Source organism: Oncorhynchus gorbuscha, linkage group LG07 (genome assembly GCF_021184085.1).
Source record: "Oncorhynchus gorbuscha isolate QuinsamMale2020 ecotype Even-year linkage group LG07, OgorEven_v1.0, whole genome shotgun sequence".
In the NCBI taxonomy this organism is placed as follows: Eukaryota; Metazoa; Chordata; class Actinopteri; order Salmoniformes; family Salmonidae; genus Oncorhynchus; species Oncorhynchus gorbuscha.
The window spans coordinates 6,094,074-6,117,882 of record NC_060179.1 but is presented as its reverse complement, the minus strand read 5'-3'; the positions used below and the strand labels follow the sequence as shown (position 1 = coordinate 6,117,882).

Sequence of the window (23,809 nt, the reverse complement as noted above, 5' to 3'; positions counted from 1 at the left end):
TACCCAGAGATACTACAGTAGCATCCAGGGTAAACCCCAGCCATCTACCCAGAGATACTACAGTAACATCCAGGGTAAACCCCAGCCATCTACCCAGAGATACTACAGTAACATCCAGGGTAAACCCCAGCCATCTACCCAGAGATACTGTTATACTACAGTAACATCCAGGGTAAACCCCAGCCATCTACACAGAGATACTGTTATACTACAGTAACATCCAGGGTAAACCCCAGCCATCTACCCAGAGATACTACAGTAGCATCCAGGGTAAACCCCAGCCATCTACCCAGAGATACTACAGTAGCATCCAGGGTAAACCCCAGCCATCTACCCAGAGATATTGTTATACTACAGTAGCATCCAGGGTAAACCCCAGCCATCTACCCAGAGATACTACAGTAACATCCAGGGTAAACCCCAGCCATCTACCCAGAGATACTGTTATACTACAGTAACATCCAGGGTAAACCCCAGCCATCTACCCAGAGATACTGTTATACTACAGTAACATCCAGGGTAAACCCCAGCCATCTACCCAGAGATACTGTTATACTACAGTAACATCCAGGGTAAACCCCAGCCATCTACCCAGAGATACTGTTATACTACAGTAACATCCAGGGTAAACCCCAGCCATCTACCCAGAGATACTGTTATACTACAGTAACATCCAGGGTAAACCCCAGCCATCTACCCAGAGAGACTGTTATACTACAGTAACATCCAGGGTAAACCCCAGCCATCTACCCAGAGAGACTGTTATACTACAGTAACATCCAGGGTAAACCCCAGCCATCTACCCAGAGATACTGTTATACTACAGTAGCATCCAGGGTAAACCCCAGCCATCTACCCAGAGATACTGTTATACTACAGTAACATCCAGGGTAAACCCCAGCCATCTACCCAGAGAGACTGTTATACTACAGTAACATCCAGGGTAAACCCCAGCCATCTACCCAGAGATACTGTTATACTACAGTAACATCTAGGGTAAACCCCAGCCATCTACCCAGAGATATTGTTATACTACAGTAGCATCCAGGGTAAACCCCAGCCATCTACCCAGAGATACTACAGTAACATCCAGGGTAAACCCCAGCCATCTACCCAGAGATACTACAGTAGCATCCAGGGTAAACCCCAGCCATCTACCCAGAGATACTACAGTAGCATCCAGGGTAAACCCCAGCCATCTACCCAGAGATACTACAGTAACATCCAGGGTAAACCCCAGCCATCTACCCAGAGATACTACAGTAACATCCAGGGTAAACCCCAGCCATCTACCCAGAGATACTGTTATACTACAGTAACATCCAGGGTAAACCCCAGCCATCTACACAGAGATACTGTTATACTACAGTAACATCCAGGGTAAACCCCAGCCATCTACCCAGAGATACTACAGTAGCATCCAGGGTAAACCCCAGCCATCTACCCAGAGATACTACAGTAGCATCCAGGGTAAACCCCAGCCATCTACCCAGAGATACTACAGTAACATCCAGGGTAAACCCCAGCCATCTACCCAGAGATACTACAGTAACATCCAGGGTAAACCCCAGCCATCTACCCAGAGATACTGTTATACTACAGTAACATCCAGGGTAAACCCCAGCCATCTACCCAGAGATACTGTTATACTACAGTAACATCCAGGGTAAACCCCAGCCATCTACCCAGAGATACTGTTATACTACAGTAGCATCCAGGGTAAACCCCAGCCATCTACCCAGAGATACTACAGTAACATCCAGGGTAAACCCCAGCCATCTACCCAGAGATACTACAGTAACATCCAGGGTAAACCCCAGCCATCTACCCAGAGATACTGTTATACTACAGTAACATCCAGGGTAAACCCCAGCCATCTACCCAGAGATACTGTTATACTACAGTAACATCCAGGGTAAACCCCAGCCATCTACCCAGAGATACTGTTATACTACAGTAACATCCAGGGTAAACTCCAGCCATCTACCCAGAGATACTGTTATACTACAGTAACATCCAGGGTAAACCCCAGCCATCTACCCAGAGATACTACAGTAACATCCAGGGTAAACCCCAGCCATCTACCCAGAGATACTGTTATACTACAGTAACATCCAGGGTAAACCCCAGCCATCTACCCAGAGATACTGTTATACTACAGTAACATCCAGGGTAAACCCCAGCCATCTACCCAGAGATACTGTTATACTACAGTAACATCCAGGGTAAACCCCAGCCATCTACCCAGAGATACTGTTATACTACAGTAACATCCAGGGTAAACCCCAGCCATCTACCCAGAGATACTGTTATACTACAGTAACATCCAGGGTAAACCCCAGCCATCTACCCAGAGATACTGTTATACTACAGTAACATCCAGGGTAAACCCCAGCCATCTACCCAGAGAGACTGTTATACTACAGTAACATCCAGGGTAAACCCCAGCCATCTACCCAGAGAGACTGTTATACTACAGTAACATCCAGGGTAAACCCCAGCCATCTACCCAGAGATACTGTTATACTACAGTAGCATCCAGGGTAAACCCCAGCCATCTACCCAGAGATACTGTTATACTACAGTAACATCCAGGGTAAACCCCAGCCATCTACCCAGAGAGACTGTTATACTACAGTAACATCCAGGGTAAACCCCAGCCATCTACCCAGAGATACTGTTATACTACAGTAACATCTAGGGTAAATCCCAGCCATCTACCCAGAGATATTGTTATACTACAGTAACATCTAGGGTAAACCCCAGCCATCTACCCAGAGATACTACAGTAACATCCAGGGTAAATCCCAGCCATCTACCCAGAGATACTACAGTAACATCCAGGGTAAACCCCAGCCATCTACCCAGAGATACTACAGTAGCATACAGGGTAAACCCCAGCCATCTACCCAGAGATACTACAGTAACATCCAGGGTAAATCCCAGCCATCTATCCAGAGATACTACAGTAACATCCAGGGTAAACCCCAGCCATCTACCCAGAGATACTACAGTAACATCCAGGGTAAACCCCAGCCATCTACCCAGAGATACTACAGTAACATCCAGGGTAAATCCCAGCCATCTACCCAGAGATACTACAGTAACATCCAGGGTAAACCCCAGCCATCTACCCAGAGATACTACAGTAACATCCAGGGTAAACCCCAGCCATCTACCCAGAGATACTGTTATACTACAGTAGCATCCAGGGTAAACCCCAGCCATCTACCCAGAGATACTGTTATACTACAGTAACATCTAGGGTAAACCCCAGCCATCTACCCAGAGATACTGTTATACTACAGTAACATCCAGGGTAAACCCCAGCCATCTACCCAGAGATACTGTTATACTACAGTAACATCCAGGGTAAACCCCAGCCATCTACCCAGAGATACTGTTATACTACAGTAACATCCAGGGTAAATCCCAGCCATCTACCCAGAGATACTACAGTAACATCCAGGGTAAATCCCAGCCATCTACCCAGAGATACTACAGTAACATCCAGGGTAAACCCCAGCCATCTACCCAGAGATACTACAGTAACATCCAGGGTAAACCCCAGCCATCTACCCAGAGATACTACAGTAACATCCAGGGTAAACCCCAGCCATCTATCCAGAGATACTGTTATACTACAGTAACATCCAGGGTAAACCCCAGCCATCTACCCAGAGATACTACAGTAACATCCAGGGTAAACCCCAGCCATCTACCCAGAGATACTACAGTAACATCCAGGGTAAACCCCAGCCATCTACCCAGAGATACTACAGTAACATCCAGGGTAAACCCCAGCCATCTACCCAGAGATACTACAGTAACATCCAGGGTAAACTCCAGCCATCTACCCAGAGATACTACAGTAACATCCAGGGTAAACCCCAGCCATCTACCCAGAGAGACTGTTATACTACAGTAACATCCAGGGTAAACCCCAGCCATCTACCCAGAGAGACTGTTATACTACAGTAACATCCAGGGTAAACCCCAGCCATCTACCCAGAGAGACTGTTATACTACAGTAACATCCAGGGTAAACCCCAGCCATCTACCCAGAGAGACTGTTATACTACAGTAACATCCAGGGTAAACCCCAGCCATCTACCCAGAGAGACTGTTATACTACAGTAACATCCAGGGTAAACCCCAGCCATCTACCCAGAGAGACTGTTATACTACAGTAACATCCAGGGTAAACCCCAGCCATCTACCCAGAGATACTGTTATACTACAGTAGCATCCAGGGTAAACCCCAGCCATCTACCCAGAGATACTGTTATACTACAGTAACATCCAGGGTAAACCCAAGCCATCTACCCAGAGAGACTGTTATACTACAGTAACATCCAGGGTAAACCCCAGCCATCTACCCAGAGATACTGTTATACTACAGTAACATCTAGGGTAAACCCCAGCCATCTACCCAGAGATATTGTTATACTACAGTAACATCTAGGGTAAACCCCAGCCATCTACCCAGAGATACTACAGTAACATCCAGGGTAAATCCCAGCCATCTACCCAGAGATACTACAGTAGCATCCAGGGTAAACCCCAGCCATCTACCCAGAGATACTGTTATACTACAGTAGCATCCAGGGTAAACCCCAGCCATCTACCCAGAGATACTACAGTAGCATCCAGGGTAAACCCCAGCCATCTATCCAGCGATACTGTTATACTACAGTAACATCCAGGGTAAACCCCAGCCATCTACCCAGAGATACTGTTATACTACAGTAACATCCAGGGTAAACCCCAGCCATCTACCCAGAGATACTACAGTAACATTCAGGGTAAACCCCAGCCATCTACCCAGAGATATTGTTATACTACAGTAACATCCAGGGTTAACCCCAGCCATCTACCCAGAGATACTGTTATACTACAGTAGCATCCAGGGTAAACCCCAGCCATCTACCCAGACATACTGTTATACTACAGTAGCATCCAGGGTAAACCCCAGCCATCTACCCAGAGATACTACAGTAACATCCAGGGTAAACCCCAGCCATCTACCCAGAGATACTGTTATACTACAGTAGCATCCAGGGTAAACCCCAGCCATCTACCCAGAGATACTGTTATACTACAGTAGCATCCAGGGTAAACCCCAGCCATCTACCCAGAGATACTGTTATACTACAGTAGCATCCAGGGTAACCCCAGCCATCTACCCAGAGATACTACAGTAGCATCCAGGGTAAACCCCAGCCATCTACCCAGAGAGACTGTTATACTACAGTAACATCCAGGGTAAACCCCAGCCATCTACCCAGAGATACTGTTATACTACAGTAACATCCAGGGTAAACCCCAGCCATCTACCCAGAGATACTACAGTAACATCCAGGGTAAACCCCAGCCATCTACCCAGAGATACTACAGTAACATCCAGGGTAAACCCCAGCCATATACCCAGAGATACTACAGTAACATCCAGGGTAAACCCCAGCCATCTACCCAGAGAGACTGTTATGCACCTATAGTGTTGAAAACGAGATGGTTCATCAAAAGATTTCATCCTGTAAAATGTCAAATAAATAAATATTAGAATGAGCTATGTCAGGAAAACAGTATACACAGTAAATACACAGTAAAAACCCCATAGCAAAATGGATAGAATTGAAGGAAATTTGCTTCCGAAGCGGAGTCCAGAATATAAATAATAAATACTAAATCGAAAGTTTATTAGGTACACCCATCTAGTACCAGGTCAGACCACCCCCCCCCCATTGCCGGCGGCAGGGTAGCCTAGTGGTTAGAGTGGAGGGGCGGCAGGGTAGCCTAGTGGTTAGAGTGGAGGGGCGGCAGGGTAGCCTAGTGGTTAGAGTGGAGGGGCGGCAGGGTAGCCTAGTGGTTAGAGTGGAGGGGCGGCAGGGTAGCCTAGTGGTTAGAGAGGAGGGGCGGCAGGGTAGCCTAGTGGTTAGAGGGAGGGGCGGCAGGGTAGCCTAGTGGTTAGAGGGAGGGGGCAGGGTAGCCTAGTGGTTAGAGTGGAGGGGCGGCAGGGTAGCCTAGTGGTTAGAGGGAGGGGCGGCAGGGTAGCCTAGTGGTTAGAGGGAGGGTCGGCAGGGTAGCCTAGTGGTTAGAGGGAGGGGCGGCAGGGTAGCCTAGTGGTTAGAGTGGAGGGGCGGCAGGGTAGCCTAGTGGTTAGAGTGGAGGGGCGGCAGGGTAGCCTAGTGGTTAGAGTGGAGGGGCAGGGTAGCCTAGTGGTTAGAGGGAGGGTAACAGGGTAGCCTAGTGGTTAGAGTGGAGGGGCGGCAGGGTAGCCTAGTGGTTAGAGGGAGGGGCGGCAGGGTAGCCTAGTGGTTAGAGTGGAGGGGCGGCAGGGTAGCCTAGTGGTTAGAGTGGAGGGGCGGCAGGGTAGCCTAGTGGTTAGAGTGGAGGGGCGGCAGGGTAGCCTAGTGGTTAGAGTGGAGGGGCGGCAGGGTAGCCTAGTGGTTAGAGTGGAGGGGCGGCAGGGTAGCCTAGTGGTTAGAGTGGAGGGGCGGCAGGGTAGCCTAGTGCTAGTGGTTAGTGGAGGGGTTAGGGGTAGCAGTAGTCTAGTGCTAGTGGTTAGAGTGGAGGGGCAGTAGTCAGGGGGTTAGCCAGTAGTGGTTAGAGTGAGGGGCGGCAGGGTAGCCTAGTGGTTAGAGTGGAGGGGCGGTAGGGTAGCCTAGTGGTTAGAGTGGAGGGGTAGCCTAGTGGTTAGAGTGGCAGGGTAGCCTAGTGGTTAGAGTTATAACAGTAGTCTAGGGGTTATGTCAGTAGTCTAGTGTGAGGGGTTATAACAGTAGTCTAGGGGTTATATCAGTAGTCTAGGGGTTATATCAGTAGTCTAGGGGTTATGTCAGTAGTCTAGGGGTTATGTCAGTAGTCTAGGGGTTATGTCAGTAGTCTAGGGGTTATGTCAGTAGTCTAGTGGGAGGGGTTATAACAGTGGTCTAGGGGTTATGTCAGTAGTCTAGGGGTTATGTCAGTAGTCTAGTGGGAGGGGTTATAACAGTAGTCTAGGGGTTATATCAGTAGTCTAGTGGGAGGGGTTATAACAGTAGTCTAGGGGTTATGTCAGTAGTCTAGTGGGAGGGGTTATAACAGTAGTCTAGTGTGAGGGGTTATAACAGTAGTCTAGTGTGAGGGGTTATAACAGTAGTCTAGGGGTTATGTCAGTAGTCTAGTGGGAGGGGTTATAACAGTAGTCTAGTGTGAGGGGTTATAACAGTAGTATATTGTGAGGGGTTATAACAGTAGTCTAGGGGTTATGTCAGTAGTCTAGTGGGAGGGGTTATAACAGTAGTCTAGGGATTATATCAGTAGTCTAGGGGTTATGTCAGTAGTCTAGTGGGAGGGGTTATAACAGTAGTCTAGGGATTATGTCAGTAGTCTAGGGGTTATATCAGTAGTCTAGGGGTTATGTCAGTAGTCTAGGGGTTATATCAGTAGTCTAGGGGTTATATCAGTAGTCTAGGGGTTATGTCAGTAGTCTAGTGGGAGGGGTTATATCAGTAGTCTAGTGTGAGGGGTTATATCAGTAGTCTAGTGTGAGGGGTTATAACAGTAGTCTAGGGGCTATGACAGTAGTCTAGTGTGAGGGGTTATAACAGTAGTCTAGTGTGAGGGGTTATAACAGTAGTCTAGTGTGAGGGGTTATAACAGTAGTCTAGTGTGAGGGGTTATAACAGTAGTCTAGTGTGAGGGGTTATAACAGTAGTCTAGTGTGAGGGGTTATATCAGTAGTCTAGGGGTTATAACAGTAGTCTAGTGTGAGGGGTTATAACAGTAGTCTAGTGTGAGGGGTTATAACAGTAGTCTAGTGTGAGGGGTTATAACAGTAGTCTAGGGGTTATAACAGTAGTCTAGTGTGAGGGGTTATATCAGTAGTCTAGTGGTTATATCAGTAGTCTAGTGTGAGGGGTTATAACAGTAGTCTAGGGGTTATAACAGTAGTCTAGGGGTTATGTCAGTAGTCTAGGGGTTATAACAGTAGTTTAGGGGTTGTATCAGTAGTCTAGTGTGAGGGGTTATAACAGTAGTCTAGTGTGAGGGGTTATATCAGTAGTCTAGGGGTTATATCAGTAGTCTAGTGTGAGGGGTTATAACAGTAGTCTAGGGGTTATAACAGTAGTCTAGTGTGAGGGGTTATAACAGTAGTCTAGTGTGAGGGGTTATAACATCCTTAAATAACAGATTATATAAAGAACAAACCGACAAGGGAGTGAGTACAACTAATCCCCTCTAATGGTCAAAGGTTTGAATAATTGACATGGTTTAAGTGCCAGTGTAATTCCGATAGTGTGGGAATAAATCAAGTGACATGTACAGCAGTGACTTTAAACGTATAGCCACTGGCTGAAGTGCTCACGAGACAAACTGCTGCTGATTGGTTAAATATTTATACTAGTTCATTAGGTTTAAAAGCAACAACATTAAACACCACCTCTTCACTAGAACGACGAGGAAAAAAAGACTGAATGAGAAAAGAGAAATTAAACAACCACAACCATATTGACATCATGCAACAAATGTTGTTGTTGATGACCAGTAGTGAAATACTGACGGTTCATGGCATGAATGTTGTTCACCAGTAGTGAAATACTGACGGTTCATGGCATGAATGTTGTTCACCAGTAGTGAAATGCTGATGGTGCATGGCATGAATGTTGTTCACCAGTAGTGAAATGCTGACGGTGCATGGCATGAATGTTGTTCACCAGTAGTGAAATACTGATGGTTCATGGCATGAATGTTGTTCACCAGTAGTGAAATGCTGACGGTGCATGGCATGAATGTTGTTCACCAGTAGTGAAATGCTGACGGTGCATGGCATGAATGTTGTTCACCAGTAGTGAAATGCTGACTGTGCATGGCATGAATGTTGTTCACCAGTAATGAAATACTGACTGTGCATGGCATGAATGTTGTTCACCAGTAGTGAAATACTGACTGTTCATGGCATGAATGTTGTTCACCAGTAGTGAAATGCTGACGGTGCATGGCATGAATGTTGTTCACCAGTAGTGAAATGCTGACTGGTGCATGGCATGAATGTTGTTCACCAGTAGTGAAATGCTGACTGTGCATGGCATGAATGTTGTTCACCAGTAATGAAATACTGACTGTGCATGGCATGAATGTTGTTCACCAGTAATGAAATGCTGACGGTGCATGGCATGAATGTTGTTCACCAGTAATAAAATACTGACTGTGCATGGCATGAATGTTGTTCACCAGTAGTGAAATGCTGACGGTGCATGGCATGAATGTTGTTCATCAGTAGTGAAATGCTGACGGTGCATGGCATGAATGTTGTTCACCAGTAGTGAAATGCTGACTGTGCATGGCATGAATGTTGTTCACCAGTAGTGAAATACTGACGGTTCATGGCATGAATGTTGTTCATCAGTAATGAAATACTGACGGTTCATGGCATGAATGTTGTTCACCAGTAGTGAAATTCTGACGGTGCATGGCATGAATGTTGTTCACAGCTCTGTGAAATTCTGAAGGACAGCTCTGTGTTCATTTAAACACAGTCTGTGTTCAACATCCACTTACTGTTTGTCTGAGTACACTGGTACAAGGACAGCTCTGTGTTCTAAAGGACAGCTCTGTGTTCTAAATACAGCCTGTGTTCTAAAGGACAGCTCTGTGTTCTAAAGGACAGCTCTGTGTTCTAAACACAGTCTGTGTTCTAAAGGACAGCTCTGTGTTCTAAAGGACAGCACTGTGTTCTAAAGGACAGCTCTGTGTTCTAAAGGACATCTCTGTGTTCTAAAGGACAGCTCTGTGTTCTAAAGGACAGCTCTGTGTTCTAAAGGACAGCTCTGTGTTCTAAAGGACAGCTCTGTGTTCTAAATACAGCCTGTGTTCTAAAGGACAGCTCTGTGTTCTAAACACAGTCTGTGTTCTAAAGGACAGCTCTGTGTTCTAAAGGACAGCTCTGTGTTCTAAAGGACAGCTCTGTGTTCTAAACATAGCCTGTGTTCTAAAGGACAGCTCTGTGTTCTAAAGGACAGCTCTGTGTTCTAAAGGACAGCTCTGTGTTCTAAACACAGCTCTGTGTTCTAAACACAGCTCTGTGTTCTAAAGGACAGCTCTGTGTTCTGAAGGACAGCTCTGTGTTCTGAAGGACAGCTCTGTGTTCTAAAGGACAGCTCTGTGTTCTAAAGGACAGCTCTGTGTTCTAAAGGACAGCTCTGTGTTCTAAAGGACAGCTCTGTGTTCTAAAGGACAGCTCTGTGTTCTAAAGGACAGCTCTGTGTTCTAAAGGACAGCTCTGTGTTCTAAAGGACAGCTCTGTGTTCTAAAGGACAGCTCTGTGTTCTAAAGGACAGCTCTGTGTTCTAAAGGACAGCTCTGTGTTCTAAAGGACAGCTCTGTGTTCTAAAGGACAGCTCTGTGTTCTAAAGGACAGCTCTGTGTTCTAAAGGACAGCTCTGTGTTCTAAAGGACAGCTCTGTGTTCTGAAGGACAGCTCTGTGTTCTGAAGGACAGCTCTGTGGGGACTTCAAGTCCATCAGAGGGTTATTTTATTTAGCAGACTGTAAAGGTCTGGCCTGAGAGTCTCTTATCCCCTGCTAAACACACACACACACACACACACACACACACACACACACACACACACACACACACACACACACACACACACACACACACACACACACACACACACACACACACACACACACACACACACACACACACACACACACACACACACACACACACACACACACACACACACACACTGTGAAAATAAAGGAAACACCAACATTGTGTCTTTAATCGGCTCCCAGAACAGCTTCAATGCGCCTTGGCATAGATTCTATTGGAGGGATGTGACACCATTCTTCGACGAGACATTCTATAATTTAGAGTTTTGTTGATTGTGGTGGAAAACACCGTCTCAGGATTCGCTACAGAATCTCGGAAGTTTACATACACTTAGGTTGGTTAGTCATTAATACCCGTTTTCGAACCACTCCACACATTTCTGGTTAGCAAACTATAGTTTTGGCAAGTCGGTTAGGACATCTACATTCTGCTTGACACAAGTAAACTTTCCATTAATTGTTTACAGACAGATTATTTCACTTTTAATTCACTGTATCATTCTTCCAGTGGGTCAGAAGTTTACAGACACTAAGTTGACTGTGCCTTTTAAACAGCTTGGAAAATTCCAGAAAATGATGTCATGGCTTTAGAAGCTTCTGATAGGCTAACTGACATCATTTGAGTCAATTGGAGGTGGACCTGTGGATGTATTTCAAGGCCTACCTTCAAACTCAGTGCCTCTTTGCTTGACATCATGGGAAAATCAAAACAAATCAGCCAAGACCTCAGAAAAAAAATCACAAGTCTGGTTCATCCTTGGGAGCAATTTCCAAATGCCTGAAGGTACCACGTTCATATGTACAAACAATAGTACGCAAGTATAAACACCATGGGTCCACTCAGCCATCATACCGCTCAGGAAGGAGACTCGCTCTGTCTCCGAGAGATGAACGTACTTTGGTGCGAAAAGTGCAAATCAATCCCAGAACAACAACAAAGGACCTTTCGAAGATGCTGGAGGACACAGGTACAAAAGTATCTATATCCACAGTAAAACGAGTCCTATATCGACATAACCTGAAAGGCCGCTCAACAAGGAAGAAGCCATTGTTCCAAAACCCCCATAAAAAACAGACTATGGTTTGCAACTGCACATGGGGACAAAGATCATACTTTTTGGAGAAATGTCCTCTGGTCTGATGAAACAAAAATATAACTGTTTGCCAATAATGACCATTGTTATGTTTGGAGGAAAAGGGGGAGGCTTGCAAGCCGAAGAACACCATCCCAAACGTGAAGCAAGGGGGTGGCAGCATCATGTTGTGAGGGTGATTTGCAGTAGGAGGGACTGGTGCACCTCACAAAATAGATGACTTCATGAGGGATGAAAAGTATGTGGATATATTGAAGCAATGTCTCAAGACATCAGTCCGGAAGTTAAAGCTTGGTCGCAAATGGGTCTTCCAAACGGACAATGACCCCAAGCATACTTCCAAAGTTGTGGGAAAATGACAACAGAGTTAATGTATTGGATTGGCCATCACAAAGCCCTGACCTCAATCCAATAGAAATGATGTAAAGTGTAAATGAGAACTTGTTCTCAACTTGCCTACCTGGTTAAATAAAGATGAAATAAATAATAAACTGAAAAAGCGTGTGCGAGCAAGGAGGCCTACAAACCTGACTCAGTTACACCAGCTCTGTCAGGAGGCCTACAAACCTGACTCAGTTACACCAGCTCTGTCAGGAGGCCTACAAACCTGACTCAGTTACACCAGCTCTGTCAGGAGGCCTACAAACCTGACTCAGTTACACCAGCTCTGTCAGGAGACCGACAAACCTGACTCCGTTACACCAGCTCTGTCAGGAGGCCTACAAACCTGACTCAGTTACACCAGCTCTGTCAGGAGACCTACAAACCTGACTCAGTTACACCAGCTCTGTCAGGAGGCCAACAAACCTGACTCAGTTACACCAGCTCTGTCAGGCCTACAAACCTGACTCAGTTACACCAGCTCTGTCAGGAGACCTACAAACCTGACTCAGTTACACCAGCTCTGTCAGGAGGCCTACAAACCTGACTCAGTTACACCAGCTCTGTCAGGAGGCCTATAAAAACCTGACTCAGTTACACCAGCTCTGTCAGGAGACCTACAAACCTGACTCAGTTACACCAGCTCTGTGAGGAGACCTACAAACCTGACTCAGTTACACCAGCTCTGTCAGGAGGCCTACAAACCTGACTCAGTTACACCAGCTCTGTCAGGAGGCCAACAAACCTGACTCAGTTACACCAGCTCTGTCAGGAGGCCTATAAACCTGACTCAGTTACACCAGCTCTGTCAGGAGGAATGGGCCAAAATGAATCCAACTTATTGTGGGAAGCATGTGGAAGGCCACCCGAAACGTTTGACCCAAGTTAAACAATTTAAAAGGCAATGGAACCAAATACTAATTGAGTGCATGTAAACTTCTGATCCGCTGGGAATGTGATGAAAGAAATAAAAGCTGAAATAAATCATTCTCTCTACTATTATTCTGACATTTCACATTCTTAAAATAAAGTGGTGATCCTAACCGACCTTAGACAGGGAATTTTTTACTAGGATTAAATATATTTAGCTAAGGTGTAGGTAGGTAAACGTCTGAGTACCTGCTTTCAATATACATCGTGTCCCTTACTTACTCAAGTGTTTCCTTTATTTTGGCAGCTACCTGCACATACACGCGCGTACTAATCTGTCTGGTCTTAAAACTAAGTGCACACTACTAATTACGACATAGCATTATCTAACGTATCAGCCCAGGTCAAGCCCCATGACTAGCGAGCAGTATTACATCATACAGCTCTCATTAGACTAAATTATTCACTAGATGAGTCGTAGGGAGAAGGGGCCCAACGATGTGTTTGCACCCAATACGCAGACACTGGGGTGAAGTAAAGAAACACAAAGCTTTTATCCCGTATCGGGGACCCGATACGACGGTTAACTGCTACAGAACCCCTACGGGCTTTATTCTGTGTGTGTTTCAGAGTGCTTCTGGGAAAGTCGTGAGTTGGACTTGTTCTGTAGCGCCACTGATTTACAACCAGCTCATAAGACCGAGGTTTATCACCACTATGAAATAACACAGTGGTCTGCTCGGGGGGTCACGGAGATGACCTGACCCCTAACACAGTGGTCTGCTCGGGGGGTCACGGAGATGACCTGACCCGTCATTAGACCCCTAACACAGTGGTCTGCTCGGGGGGTCACGGAGATGACCTGACCCCTCATTAGACCCCTAACACAGTGGTCTGCTCGGGGGGTCACGGAGATGACCTGACCCCTCATTAGACCCCTAACACAGTGGTCTGCTCGGGGGTCACGGAGATGACCTGACCCCTCATTAGACCCCTAACACAGTGGTCTGCTCGAGGGGTCACGGAGATGACCTGACCCCTCATTAGACCCCTAACACAGTGGTCTGCTCGGGGGGTCACGGAGATGACCTGACCCCTCATTAGACCCCTAACACAGTGGTCTGCTCGGGGGTCACGGAGATGACCTGACCCCTCATTAGACCCCTAACACAGTGGTCTGCTCGGGGTCACGGAGATGACCTGACCCCTCATTAGACCCCTAACACAGTGGTCTGCTCGGGGTCACGGAGATGACCTGACCCCTCATTAGACCCCTAACACAGTGGTCTGCTCGGGGTCACGGAGATGACCTGACCCCTCATTAGACCCCTAACACAGTGGTCTGCTCGGGGTCACGGAGATGACCTGACCCCTCATTAGACCCTAACACAGTGGTCTGCTCGAGGGTCACGGAGATGACCTGACCCCTCATTAGACCCTAACACAGTGGTCTGCTCGGGGGTCACGGAGATGACCTGACCCCTCATTAGACCCCTAACACAGTGGTCTGCTCGGGGGTCACGGAGATGACCTGACCCCTCATTAGACCCCTAACACAGTGGTCTGCTCGGGGGGTCACGGAGATGACCTGACCCCTCATTAGACCCCTAACACAGTGGTCTGCTCGGGGTCACGGAGATGACCTGACCCCTCATTAGACCCTAACACAGTGGTCTGCTCGGGGTCACGGAGATGACCTGACCCCTCATTAGACCCCTAACACAGTGGTCTGCTCGGGGGTCACGGAGATGACCTGACCCTGACCCTCATTAGACCCCTAACACAGTGGTCTGCTCTCACGGAGATGACCTGACCCCTCATTAGACCCTAACACAGTGGTCTGCTCGGGGGTCACGGAGATGACCTGACCCCTCATTAGACCCCTAACACAGTGGTCTGCTCGGGGGTCACGGAGATGACCTGACCCCTCATTAGACCCCTAACACAGTGGTCTGCTCGGGGTCACGGAGATGACCTGACCCCTCATTAGACCCCTAACACAGTGGTCTGCTCGGGGTCACGGAGATGACCTGACCCCTCATTAGACCCTAACACAGTGGTCTGCTCGGGGGGTCACGGAGATGACCTGACCCCTCATTAGACCCCTAACACAGTGGTCTGCTCGGGGGGTCACGGAGATGACCTGACCCCTCATTAGACCCCTAACACAGTGGTCTGCTCGGGGGTCACGGAGATGACCTGACCCCTCATTAGACCCCTAACACAGTGGTCTGCTCGGGGGTCACGGAGATGACCTGACCCCTCATTAGACCCCTAACACAGTGGTCTGCTCGGGGGTCACGGAGATGACCTGACCCCTCATTAGACCCCTAACACAGTGGTCTGCTCGGGGGTCACGGAGATGACCTGACCCCTCATTAGACCCCTAACACAGTGGTCTGCTCGGGGTCACGGAGATGACCTGACCCCTCATTAGACCCCTAACACAGTGGTCTGCTCGGGGTCACGGAGATGACCTGACCCCTCATTAGACCCCTAACACAGTGGTCTGCTCGAGGGTCACGGAGATGACCTGACCCCTCATTAGACCCCTAACACAGTGGTCTGCTCGGGGGGTCACGGAGATGACCTGACCCCTCATTAGACCCCTAACACAGTGGTCTGCTCGGGGGGTCACGGAGATGACCTGACCCCTCATTAGACCCCTAACACAGTGGTCTGCTCGGGGGTCACGGAGATGACCTGACCCCTCATCAAACCATATGTTCAGTACCAGTCAAAAGTTTGGACACAGTTACTCATTCAAGGTTGTTTTTTTCCCGTCTTCTTTTTACTATGTTCTACATTGTAGAATAATAGTGAAGATAACAAAAATATGAAATAAAACACATGGAATCATGTAGTAACCAAAACAGTGATAGAAAATATACTTTGATTTTGTTTATTTTACATTCTTCAAAGTAGCCACCCTTTGTCTTGATGACCAGCTTTGAACATCTAGTACTCGGTCAGAACCCTGTTTCGCCTCCAGAACGGCCTGAATTATTCGGGACATTTAACAAGTTGTCGGAAAACGTTCCACAGGGATTTGGTCCATGCTGACGGAAAGGCATCCCACAGTTTCTGCTGATTGGACGGCGATACATCATGCTGCTAACAGCCCGTTGCCTATCGTCTCATTATGCTCTATAGGCTTGAAGTCTGGGGACTGACCAGGACACTCATGGTAAACTGAACTCGCCATCATGTTCCAGGTGATGTTTTTCCTTTTCCTCAATTGTCCAGTGTTGGTGATCGCATTCCGACTGGAACAGCTTCTTCTTGTTTTTAGCTGATAGGAGTGGAACCCCGGGGTGGTCGTCTGCTGCGATAGCCAATCCGTGACCAGAACCGACGAGTTGTGCGTTCTCCGAGACGTCGTTCTGCACACCACTGTTACTTATCTGTCTGTGACCCCTCTGTTTTCTTGCACGAGTCTTGCCATTCTCCTTCGACCTTCGACCTTAAGACAATGTCGTGTGTGAAAATTCCAGGAGGCTGTTTCTGAGATAATGGAACCGGCACGCGCCTGGCACCGACGATCGTACCGCAAGTCTCTTAGGTCACTTGTTTACTCCATACTAACGTTCAATGGAACAGTAACTGAATGTCTCGATGCCTGTCTGCCTGCTTTACATAACAAGTCACGTGACCCACTGTCTGTACGAGCGACCCATTTTCACGGGGTGGTGTACAGGGGATGGTGTACATCTATAACAAAGTCAACTGTCTGTACTCCGTTTTAGTAAACGGGGGTGGTGTACCTAATAAACTGGACGTGTGCACATCTGCTTCATATAACAAAGTCACGTGACTCACTGTCTGTAGGAGCGATCCGTTTTAGTAAACGGGGGGGGGGTACCTAATAAACTGTCTGGTAAGTGTGCGTCTATGTAATTGCCCCGTTCCTCGTCCCAGGTTCACCATGTGCATACAAACACTATGTAAACGTAAGCCTGCTTGTGTTTCTCATATAGATCATGTATGTATTATGTCTAGTGTGTGACGGACAGCGTCTATTTTATATACACCAGTACCTTGTGTTTAATACTATCTTTCCCCATGGGGACATTAAAGTTTATCCTGTCCTATATGTCTGTGTATCTTACCTGTATCTTACCTGTTCCTGTCCCATTGAGGTCATCCCAGGTGAGGTGAGGCCCACCTGTCCCTATGAACGGTTATAACTGTCTATGAATGACTTTGTCTGTGTATCTTACCTGTATCTTACCTGTTCCTGTCCCATTGAGGTCATCCCAGGTGAGGTGAGGCCCACCTGTCCCTATGAACGGTTATAACTGTCTATGAATGACTTTGTCTGTGTATCTTACCTGTACCTTACCTGTTCCTGTCCCATTGAGGTCATCCCAGGCGAGGTGAGGCTCACCTGTCTTTATGTACGCTTATGAACGGTTATAACTGTCTATGAGTGACTTTGTCTGTGCATCTTACCTGTTCCTGTCCCATTGAGGTCATTCCAGGCGAGGTGATCATCTGTCCGGCCATCTGACCCACGGGGGCCATGCCGTTGGCGTTGGTAGCCATGGAGACGTTGAGGTTCATTCCGTTGCCGTTGTACATGGCCGCGCCCCAGTTGGTCTGCTGCTGCTGGGTGAACTGGGGCGGAGACTGCTGAGTACTGAACATACTGGAGAGGTCATCCCAGGAGAGAGAGAGAGAACGATAGAGAGAATGACTTTGTCTGTGATCTTACCTGATCTTAGTTCCTGTCCCAGAGAGAGGTGAGAGAGGCCCAGAGAACGATAACTGAGAATGACTTTGTCTGAGACCTGTACCTTACCTGAGAGAGGTCATCCCAGAGAGAGAGAGAGAACGGTTATAACTGAGAATGAGAGAGATCTTAGAGAGAGAGAGAGAGAGATAAAGACCAAGAGAAGAGATAAAGACCAAGAGAATGAGAGAGAGAGAGAGACAGAGAGATAATGAGAGAGAGAGATAATGAGAGATAATGAGAGAGAGAGATAAAGACCAAGAGAGAGAGAGAGAAAGAGACAGGGAGATAAAGACAGAGAGAGAAAGAGATAAAGACCAAGAGAGAGAGAGAGAAAGAGACAGGGAGATAAAGACAGAGAGATAAAGAGATAAAGACCAAGAGAGAGAGAGAGAGATATTTGTAGACAGATTGTTAACATCTACAGACAACTGAATGTCTGATAAGAAACATTGTAATAAATAACGAGCCCTCTATGAGCCCTCTATGAGCCCTCTATGAGCTCTCTATGAGCTCTCTATGAGCCCTCTATGAGCCCTCTATGAGCTCTCTATGAGCTCTCTATGAGCCCTCTATGAGCCCTCTATGAGCCCTCTATGAGCTCTCTCTTTGACCTCTGATTATTGGGACAGTTTTACTGTACAGGTTTTCATAGCCCAACCCTGTGGCCCCCCTCTTTCTCACTCACCTGTTTCCTCCCATGTTCCCCTGGGGCGGCCAACCGTTTAGGTCAGGCGACGCCTGGAAATTGGCGTTGCCTTGCTGCTGCATCATGGGGGATTGGGCGTGGGCCATCCTGGGGGACAACAGGGGACTCTGGGGCGTGGCCTGACCCCCAAACCCTCCGTCAGGCTGCTGGGACATACCTGGTAGGGTTAGAGGTCAGGGGTCAGTACTGGACAGAGGGGAGTGGGGGTTAAAGGTCAAACAGGTCTGGTCTAGAATGCTCCTGGGTGATGTTTCCCTAGGTACAGATCTGGGATCAGCCTTCTATTCCCCAATCCTAACCTTTACACAGTGTTTCCCAAACTCTGTCTCGGGGACCGCAAGGCGTGCACATTATTCCCCCCCCCCCTAACACTACACAACTGATTCAAATAAAGCTTAATGATGAGTTGATTATTTTAAAATCAGCTGTGTAGATCTGTGTGTGTGCTGCATCATGGGGGGGCGTGGGCCATCCTGGGGGACAACAGGTACCCATTGGGAAAAACCCTACTAAACTGACCCTAGGTCAGGGTTAGAGGTCAGGGGTCTCCTGGGGGAGTGGCCTAAACCATCTAAAAACATCGCTCTAACACTGAGGTATCCATACATTTTATTATAATAATAATAAAAAAATACATTTAAATGTAGGACTCTCTTTTTCAGTGAAATACAAATGGCAAAGTGCTACATCTTTCCAGACTGATTATATTAATGTGTGTTTCGGTCGGTCCCTGACCCAGTTCAAAGGTTAAAGGACAGTCAGCGACACAGGTACACCTGATGGAAACAGCCACAAACACACAGTATATACTCTCTCAGAACAGGAAAACAAACTACTGGCTGAAAACAGAAAGGATTCAGTCATATTCAGTTACCTCTCTGACAGAATACAAAAAATGTCCTCTCAATAGTTGACTTATTATAATAATAATAATAATATTATATGCCATTTAGCAGACGCTTTTATCCAAAGAGTCCATACACACACACACACACACACACACACACACACACACACACACACACACACACACACACACACACACACACACACACACACACACACACACACACACACACACACACACACACACACACAAAAGGTTCAGAGGACATCTGTTAGTGTTCACGGAGTGTACAGGCATTCCAACGGTAGGGAAGATTACATGCATGTCAGTGGTCCTGTCCAAAATTCTACCCTATTCCTTACATAGTGCACTCCCCTTTGACCAGAGGGCTCTGTAGGGAATAGGGTGCCATTTTGGGGGGGGGGGACAACGACACATATTTAGCAGCCGAGGATAGAGGGAGTGGAGGAATGCAAGGACGGGGGAGAGAGAGGGATCAACCACACCACCCACCACCACACTATGTCACACAGGACTATTTTCCAGATTAACCTGGGGTTACATACTACACTGGGAGACTAAAGGGGGATTAAAACCAGATTTATGTCTGATTAAATATTGATCTGATTGATATGCATTAAATGGGACATTCAGTCACATCAAGCAGCATTACAAAGTCCCAATAAAATAATATATATACAATATATTATATAATATAATATATATATACAATATATAATATATATATATATAAATTAAAAACACTGACTGAGCTGATTTATAAAGGAACGTTTTTTACTTGTCTTTACGTACCTTAGTTGAACGCACTGACTGTTATCTTACTACATTTGTACACACTGTATATAGATTTTTGCTACTGTGTTATTGACTGCATGTTTTGTTTACTCCATGTGTAACTCTGTGTTGTTGTTTTGTGTCTCACTGCTTTGCTTTATCTTGACCAGGTCGCAGTTGTAAATAAGAACTTGTTCTCAACTGGCCTACCTGGTTAAATAAAATGATAAAAAAAAAAATATATATATATATATATATATAATTGATAAGGGTGTCTGTCTGCTAAATGTACTTTGTATGGTACCATTTCCTGTCCATCTACTGCCCTCTAGTGGAACATATGTTTTATGGCCTAAATCAGGATAACCAATCAGGATTGGCTATTAAATCAGGAGGACCAATCAGGATTGGCTATTAAATCACGAGGACCAATCAGGATTGGCTATTAAATCACGAGGACCAATCAGGATTGGCTATTAAATCACGAGGACCAATCAGGATTGGCTATTAAATCACGAGGACCAATCAGGATTGGCTATTAAATCACGAGGACCAATCAGGATTGGCTATTAAATCACGAGGACCAATCAGGATTGGCTATTAAATCACGAGGACCAATCAGGATTGGCTATTAAATCACGAGGACCAATCAGGATTGGCTATTAAATCACGAGGACCAATCAGGATTGGCTATTAAATCACGAGGACCAATCAGGATTGGCTATTAAATCAGGAGGACCAATCAGAGTTGGCTATTAAATCAGAGTTGGCTATTAATCAGAGGACCAATCAGGGTTGGCTATTCATCAGGAGGACCAATCAGGGTTGGCTATTAAATCATGAGGACCAATCAGGATTGGCTATTAAATCAGGGGGACCAATCAGGGTTGGCTATTAATCAGAAGGACCAATCAGAGTTGGCTATTAAATCAGGAGGACCAATCAATATTGGCTATTAAATCAGGAGGACCAATCAGTATTGGCTATTAAATCAGGAGGACCAATCAGAGTTGGCTATTAATCAGAAGGACCAATCAGAGTTGGCTATTAATCAGGAGGACCGATCAGGGTTGGCTATTCATCAGGAGGACCAATCAGGATTGGCTATTCATCAGGAGGACCAATCAGGATTGGCTATTCATCAGGAGGACCAATCAGGATTGGCTATTCACCAGGAGGACCAATCAGGATTGGCTATTCACCAGGAGGACCAATCAGGATTGGCTATTCACCAGGAGGACCAATCAGGATTGGCTATTCATCAGGAGTACCAATCAGGATTGGCTATTCATCAGGAGGTAACTCCATGTGTAACTCTGTGTTGTTGTTTGTGTCTCACTGCTGTGCTTTATTCTTGGCCAGGTCGCAGTTGTAAATGAGAACTACCTACCTGGTTAAATAAAGGTGTTCTCAACTGGCCTACCTGGTTAAATAAAGGTGTTCTCAACTACCTACCTGGTTAAATAAAGGTGTTCTCAACTGGCCGACCTGGTTAAATAAAGGTGTTCTCAACTGGCCTACCTGGTTAAATAAAGGTGTTCTCAACTCGCCTACCTGGTTAAATAAAGGTGTTCTCAACTAGCCTACCTGGTTAAATAAAGGTGCTCTCAACTAGCCTACCTGGTTAAATAAAGGTGTTCTCAACTAGCCTACCTGGTTAAATAAAGGTGTTCTCAACTAGCCTACTTGGTTAAATAAAGGTGTTCTCAACTCGCCTACCTGGTTAAATAAAGGTGTTCTCAACTAGCCTACCTGGTTAAATAAAGGTGTTCTCAACTAGCCTACCTGGTTAAATAAATAAAGGTGCTCTCAACTGGCCTACCTGGTTAAATAAAGGTGAAATAAATAAATAAATAAAAAGGTAGATTCATCTAATCGTTATCGATGTAGTGGTCATTTGAGGGTGAGCAGCATAGCACTTATATTAAGCATGTAATATGCTGTATGGCTGGACAGACACACCCCTGGGGTATGGGGGGAGGTATGGCTGGACAGACACACCCCCTGAGGGGGGGGGGGTTATGGCTGGACAGACACACCCCTGGGGTATGGGGGGGGGGGGGAGGGGGGTATGGCTGGACAGACACACCCCTGGGGTATGGGGGGGGGGGTATGGCTGGACAGACACACCCCTGAGGTAGGGGGTATAGCTGGTGGGTTGTAAGACCGTAGTACCTGAGTTTGGGAACTGAAAGGCACTGAGCTGCTGTACATGAGGGCTGACTACGTCCCCAAACTGTCCTGATCCCCCCATCATCATCATCTGGGAGGAAGGAGAGCCATGCAGGGCTTGGTGGGGAGGGAGAGAGGAGGGCAGGCTGGGCGAGATGGGGGAGAAAGGGCTGGTAGAGGGGTGAGGAGGAGGAGGTGTGGCCAGGCCTGGGCCTGTACTGGTACCGTAGCTGGGTGGGTAGGGGAACTGCTGGGGATTGGTGGTCTGTGGGATCCGAGGGTTACTCAGGCCTCCTGATAGGCCACTTGCAGCAGCCGCGGCGGCCATATTGGGAGGTAGGTTGAGTCCCTGGGTTCTCATCACCATGTTCCTCTGCTGCTGCTGCTGCTGTCTTTGATGCTCCAGCTGACGTTGCCGCAGGTGGTTGTTGAGGAGTTCTCTCTGCCGTTGTGCCAACATCTGTGCATTGATGGTCCCCTGGGAAGAGAAGGAAAAGGAGACGGAGTTAGATTGAACAACTTCTACAAAATGATCATTGGTTTCTGGTGAATTCAAATACTGGTATTTTAATTATTATCTGGTTACTGCGCGAGTCAGGAAGTTACCTGGTTGTTTTGTTGGACTGTAGAGGTTCATATTGATATATAATCTGTTACCTGGTTGGGGTTGTTGGACTGTAGAGGTTCATATTGATATATAATCTCAGTTACCTGGTTGGGGTTGTTGGACTGTAGAGGTTCATATTGATATATAATCTCAGTTACCTGGTTGGGGTTGTTGGACTGTAGAGGTTCATATTGATATATAATCTGTTACCTGGTTGGGGTTGTTGGACTGTAGAGGTTCATATTGATATATAATCTCAGTTACCTGGTTGGGGTTGTTGGACTGTAGAGGTTCATATTGATATATAATCTCAGTTACCTGGTTGGGGTTGTTGGACTGTAGAGGTTCATATTGATATATAATCTGTTACCTGGTTGGGGTTGTTGGACTGTAGAGGTTCATATTGATATATAATCTCAGTTACCTGGTTGGGGTTGTTGGACTGTAGAGGTTCATATTGATATATAATCTCAGTTACCTGGTTGGGGTTGTTGGACTGTAGAGGTTCATATTGATATATAATCTGTTACCTGGTTGGGGTTGTTGGACTGTAGAGGTTCATATTGATATATAATCTCAGTTACCTGGTTGGGGTTGTTGGACTGTAGAGGTTCATATTGATATATAATCTCAGTTACCTGGTTGGGGTTGTTGGACTGTAGAGGTTCATATTGATATATAATCTGTTACCTGGTTGGGGTTGTTGGACTGTAGAGGTTCATATTGATATATAATCTGTTACCTGGTTGGGGTTGTTGGACTGTAGAGGTTCATATTGATATATAATCTGTTACCTGGTTGGGGTTGTTGGACTGTAGAGGTTCATATTGATATATAATCTCAGTTACCTGGTTGGGGTTGTTGGACTGTAGAGGTTCATATTGATATATAATCTTAGTTACCTGGTTGTTTTGATGGACTGTAGAGGTTCATATTGATATATAATCTCAGTTACCTGGTTGGGGTTGTTGGACTGTAGAGGTTCATATTGATATATA

The 23,809-nt window shown here is 46.5% G+C and overlaps 1 protein-coding gene across 5 annotated transcripts in view; it reads right to left on the bottom strand.

The window, feature by feature from the left end:
* The window catches only part of LOC124039454 (nuclear receptor coactivator 2-like), a 178,395-nt gene that overhangs the window by 10,458 nt on the left and 144,128 nt on the right, over positions 1-23,809 (bottom strand). For 4 of the 5 annotated variants that reach the window (XR_006839574.1, XM_046355441.1, XM_046355440.1 and 1 more), the window contains 3 exons: positions 22,208-22,682; positions 18,370-18,547; positions 17,402-17,597 (listed from right to left, as the gene is read on the bottom strand). Coding sequence is in view for 4 of the 5 variants with exons in the window: in XM_046355441.1 (XP_046211397.1) it covers positions 17,402-17,597; positions 18,370-18,547; positions 22,208-22,682 (849 nt within the window). In the remaining variant the exon portion in view is untranslated. The remainder of the gene's footprint in view (positions 1-17,401; positions 17,598-18,369; positions 18,548-22,207; positions 22,683-23,809) is intronic. The other variant, XM_046355443.1, reaches the window with a different exon arrangement.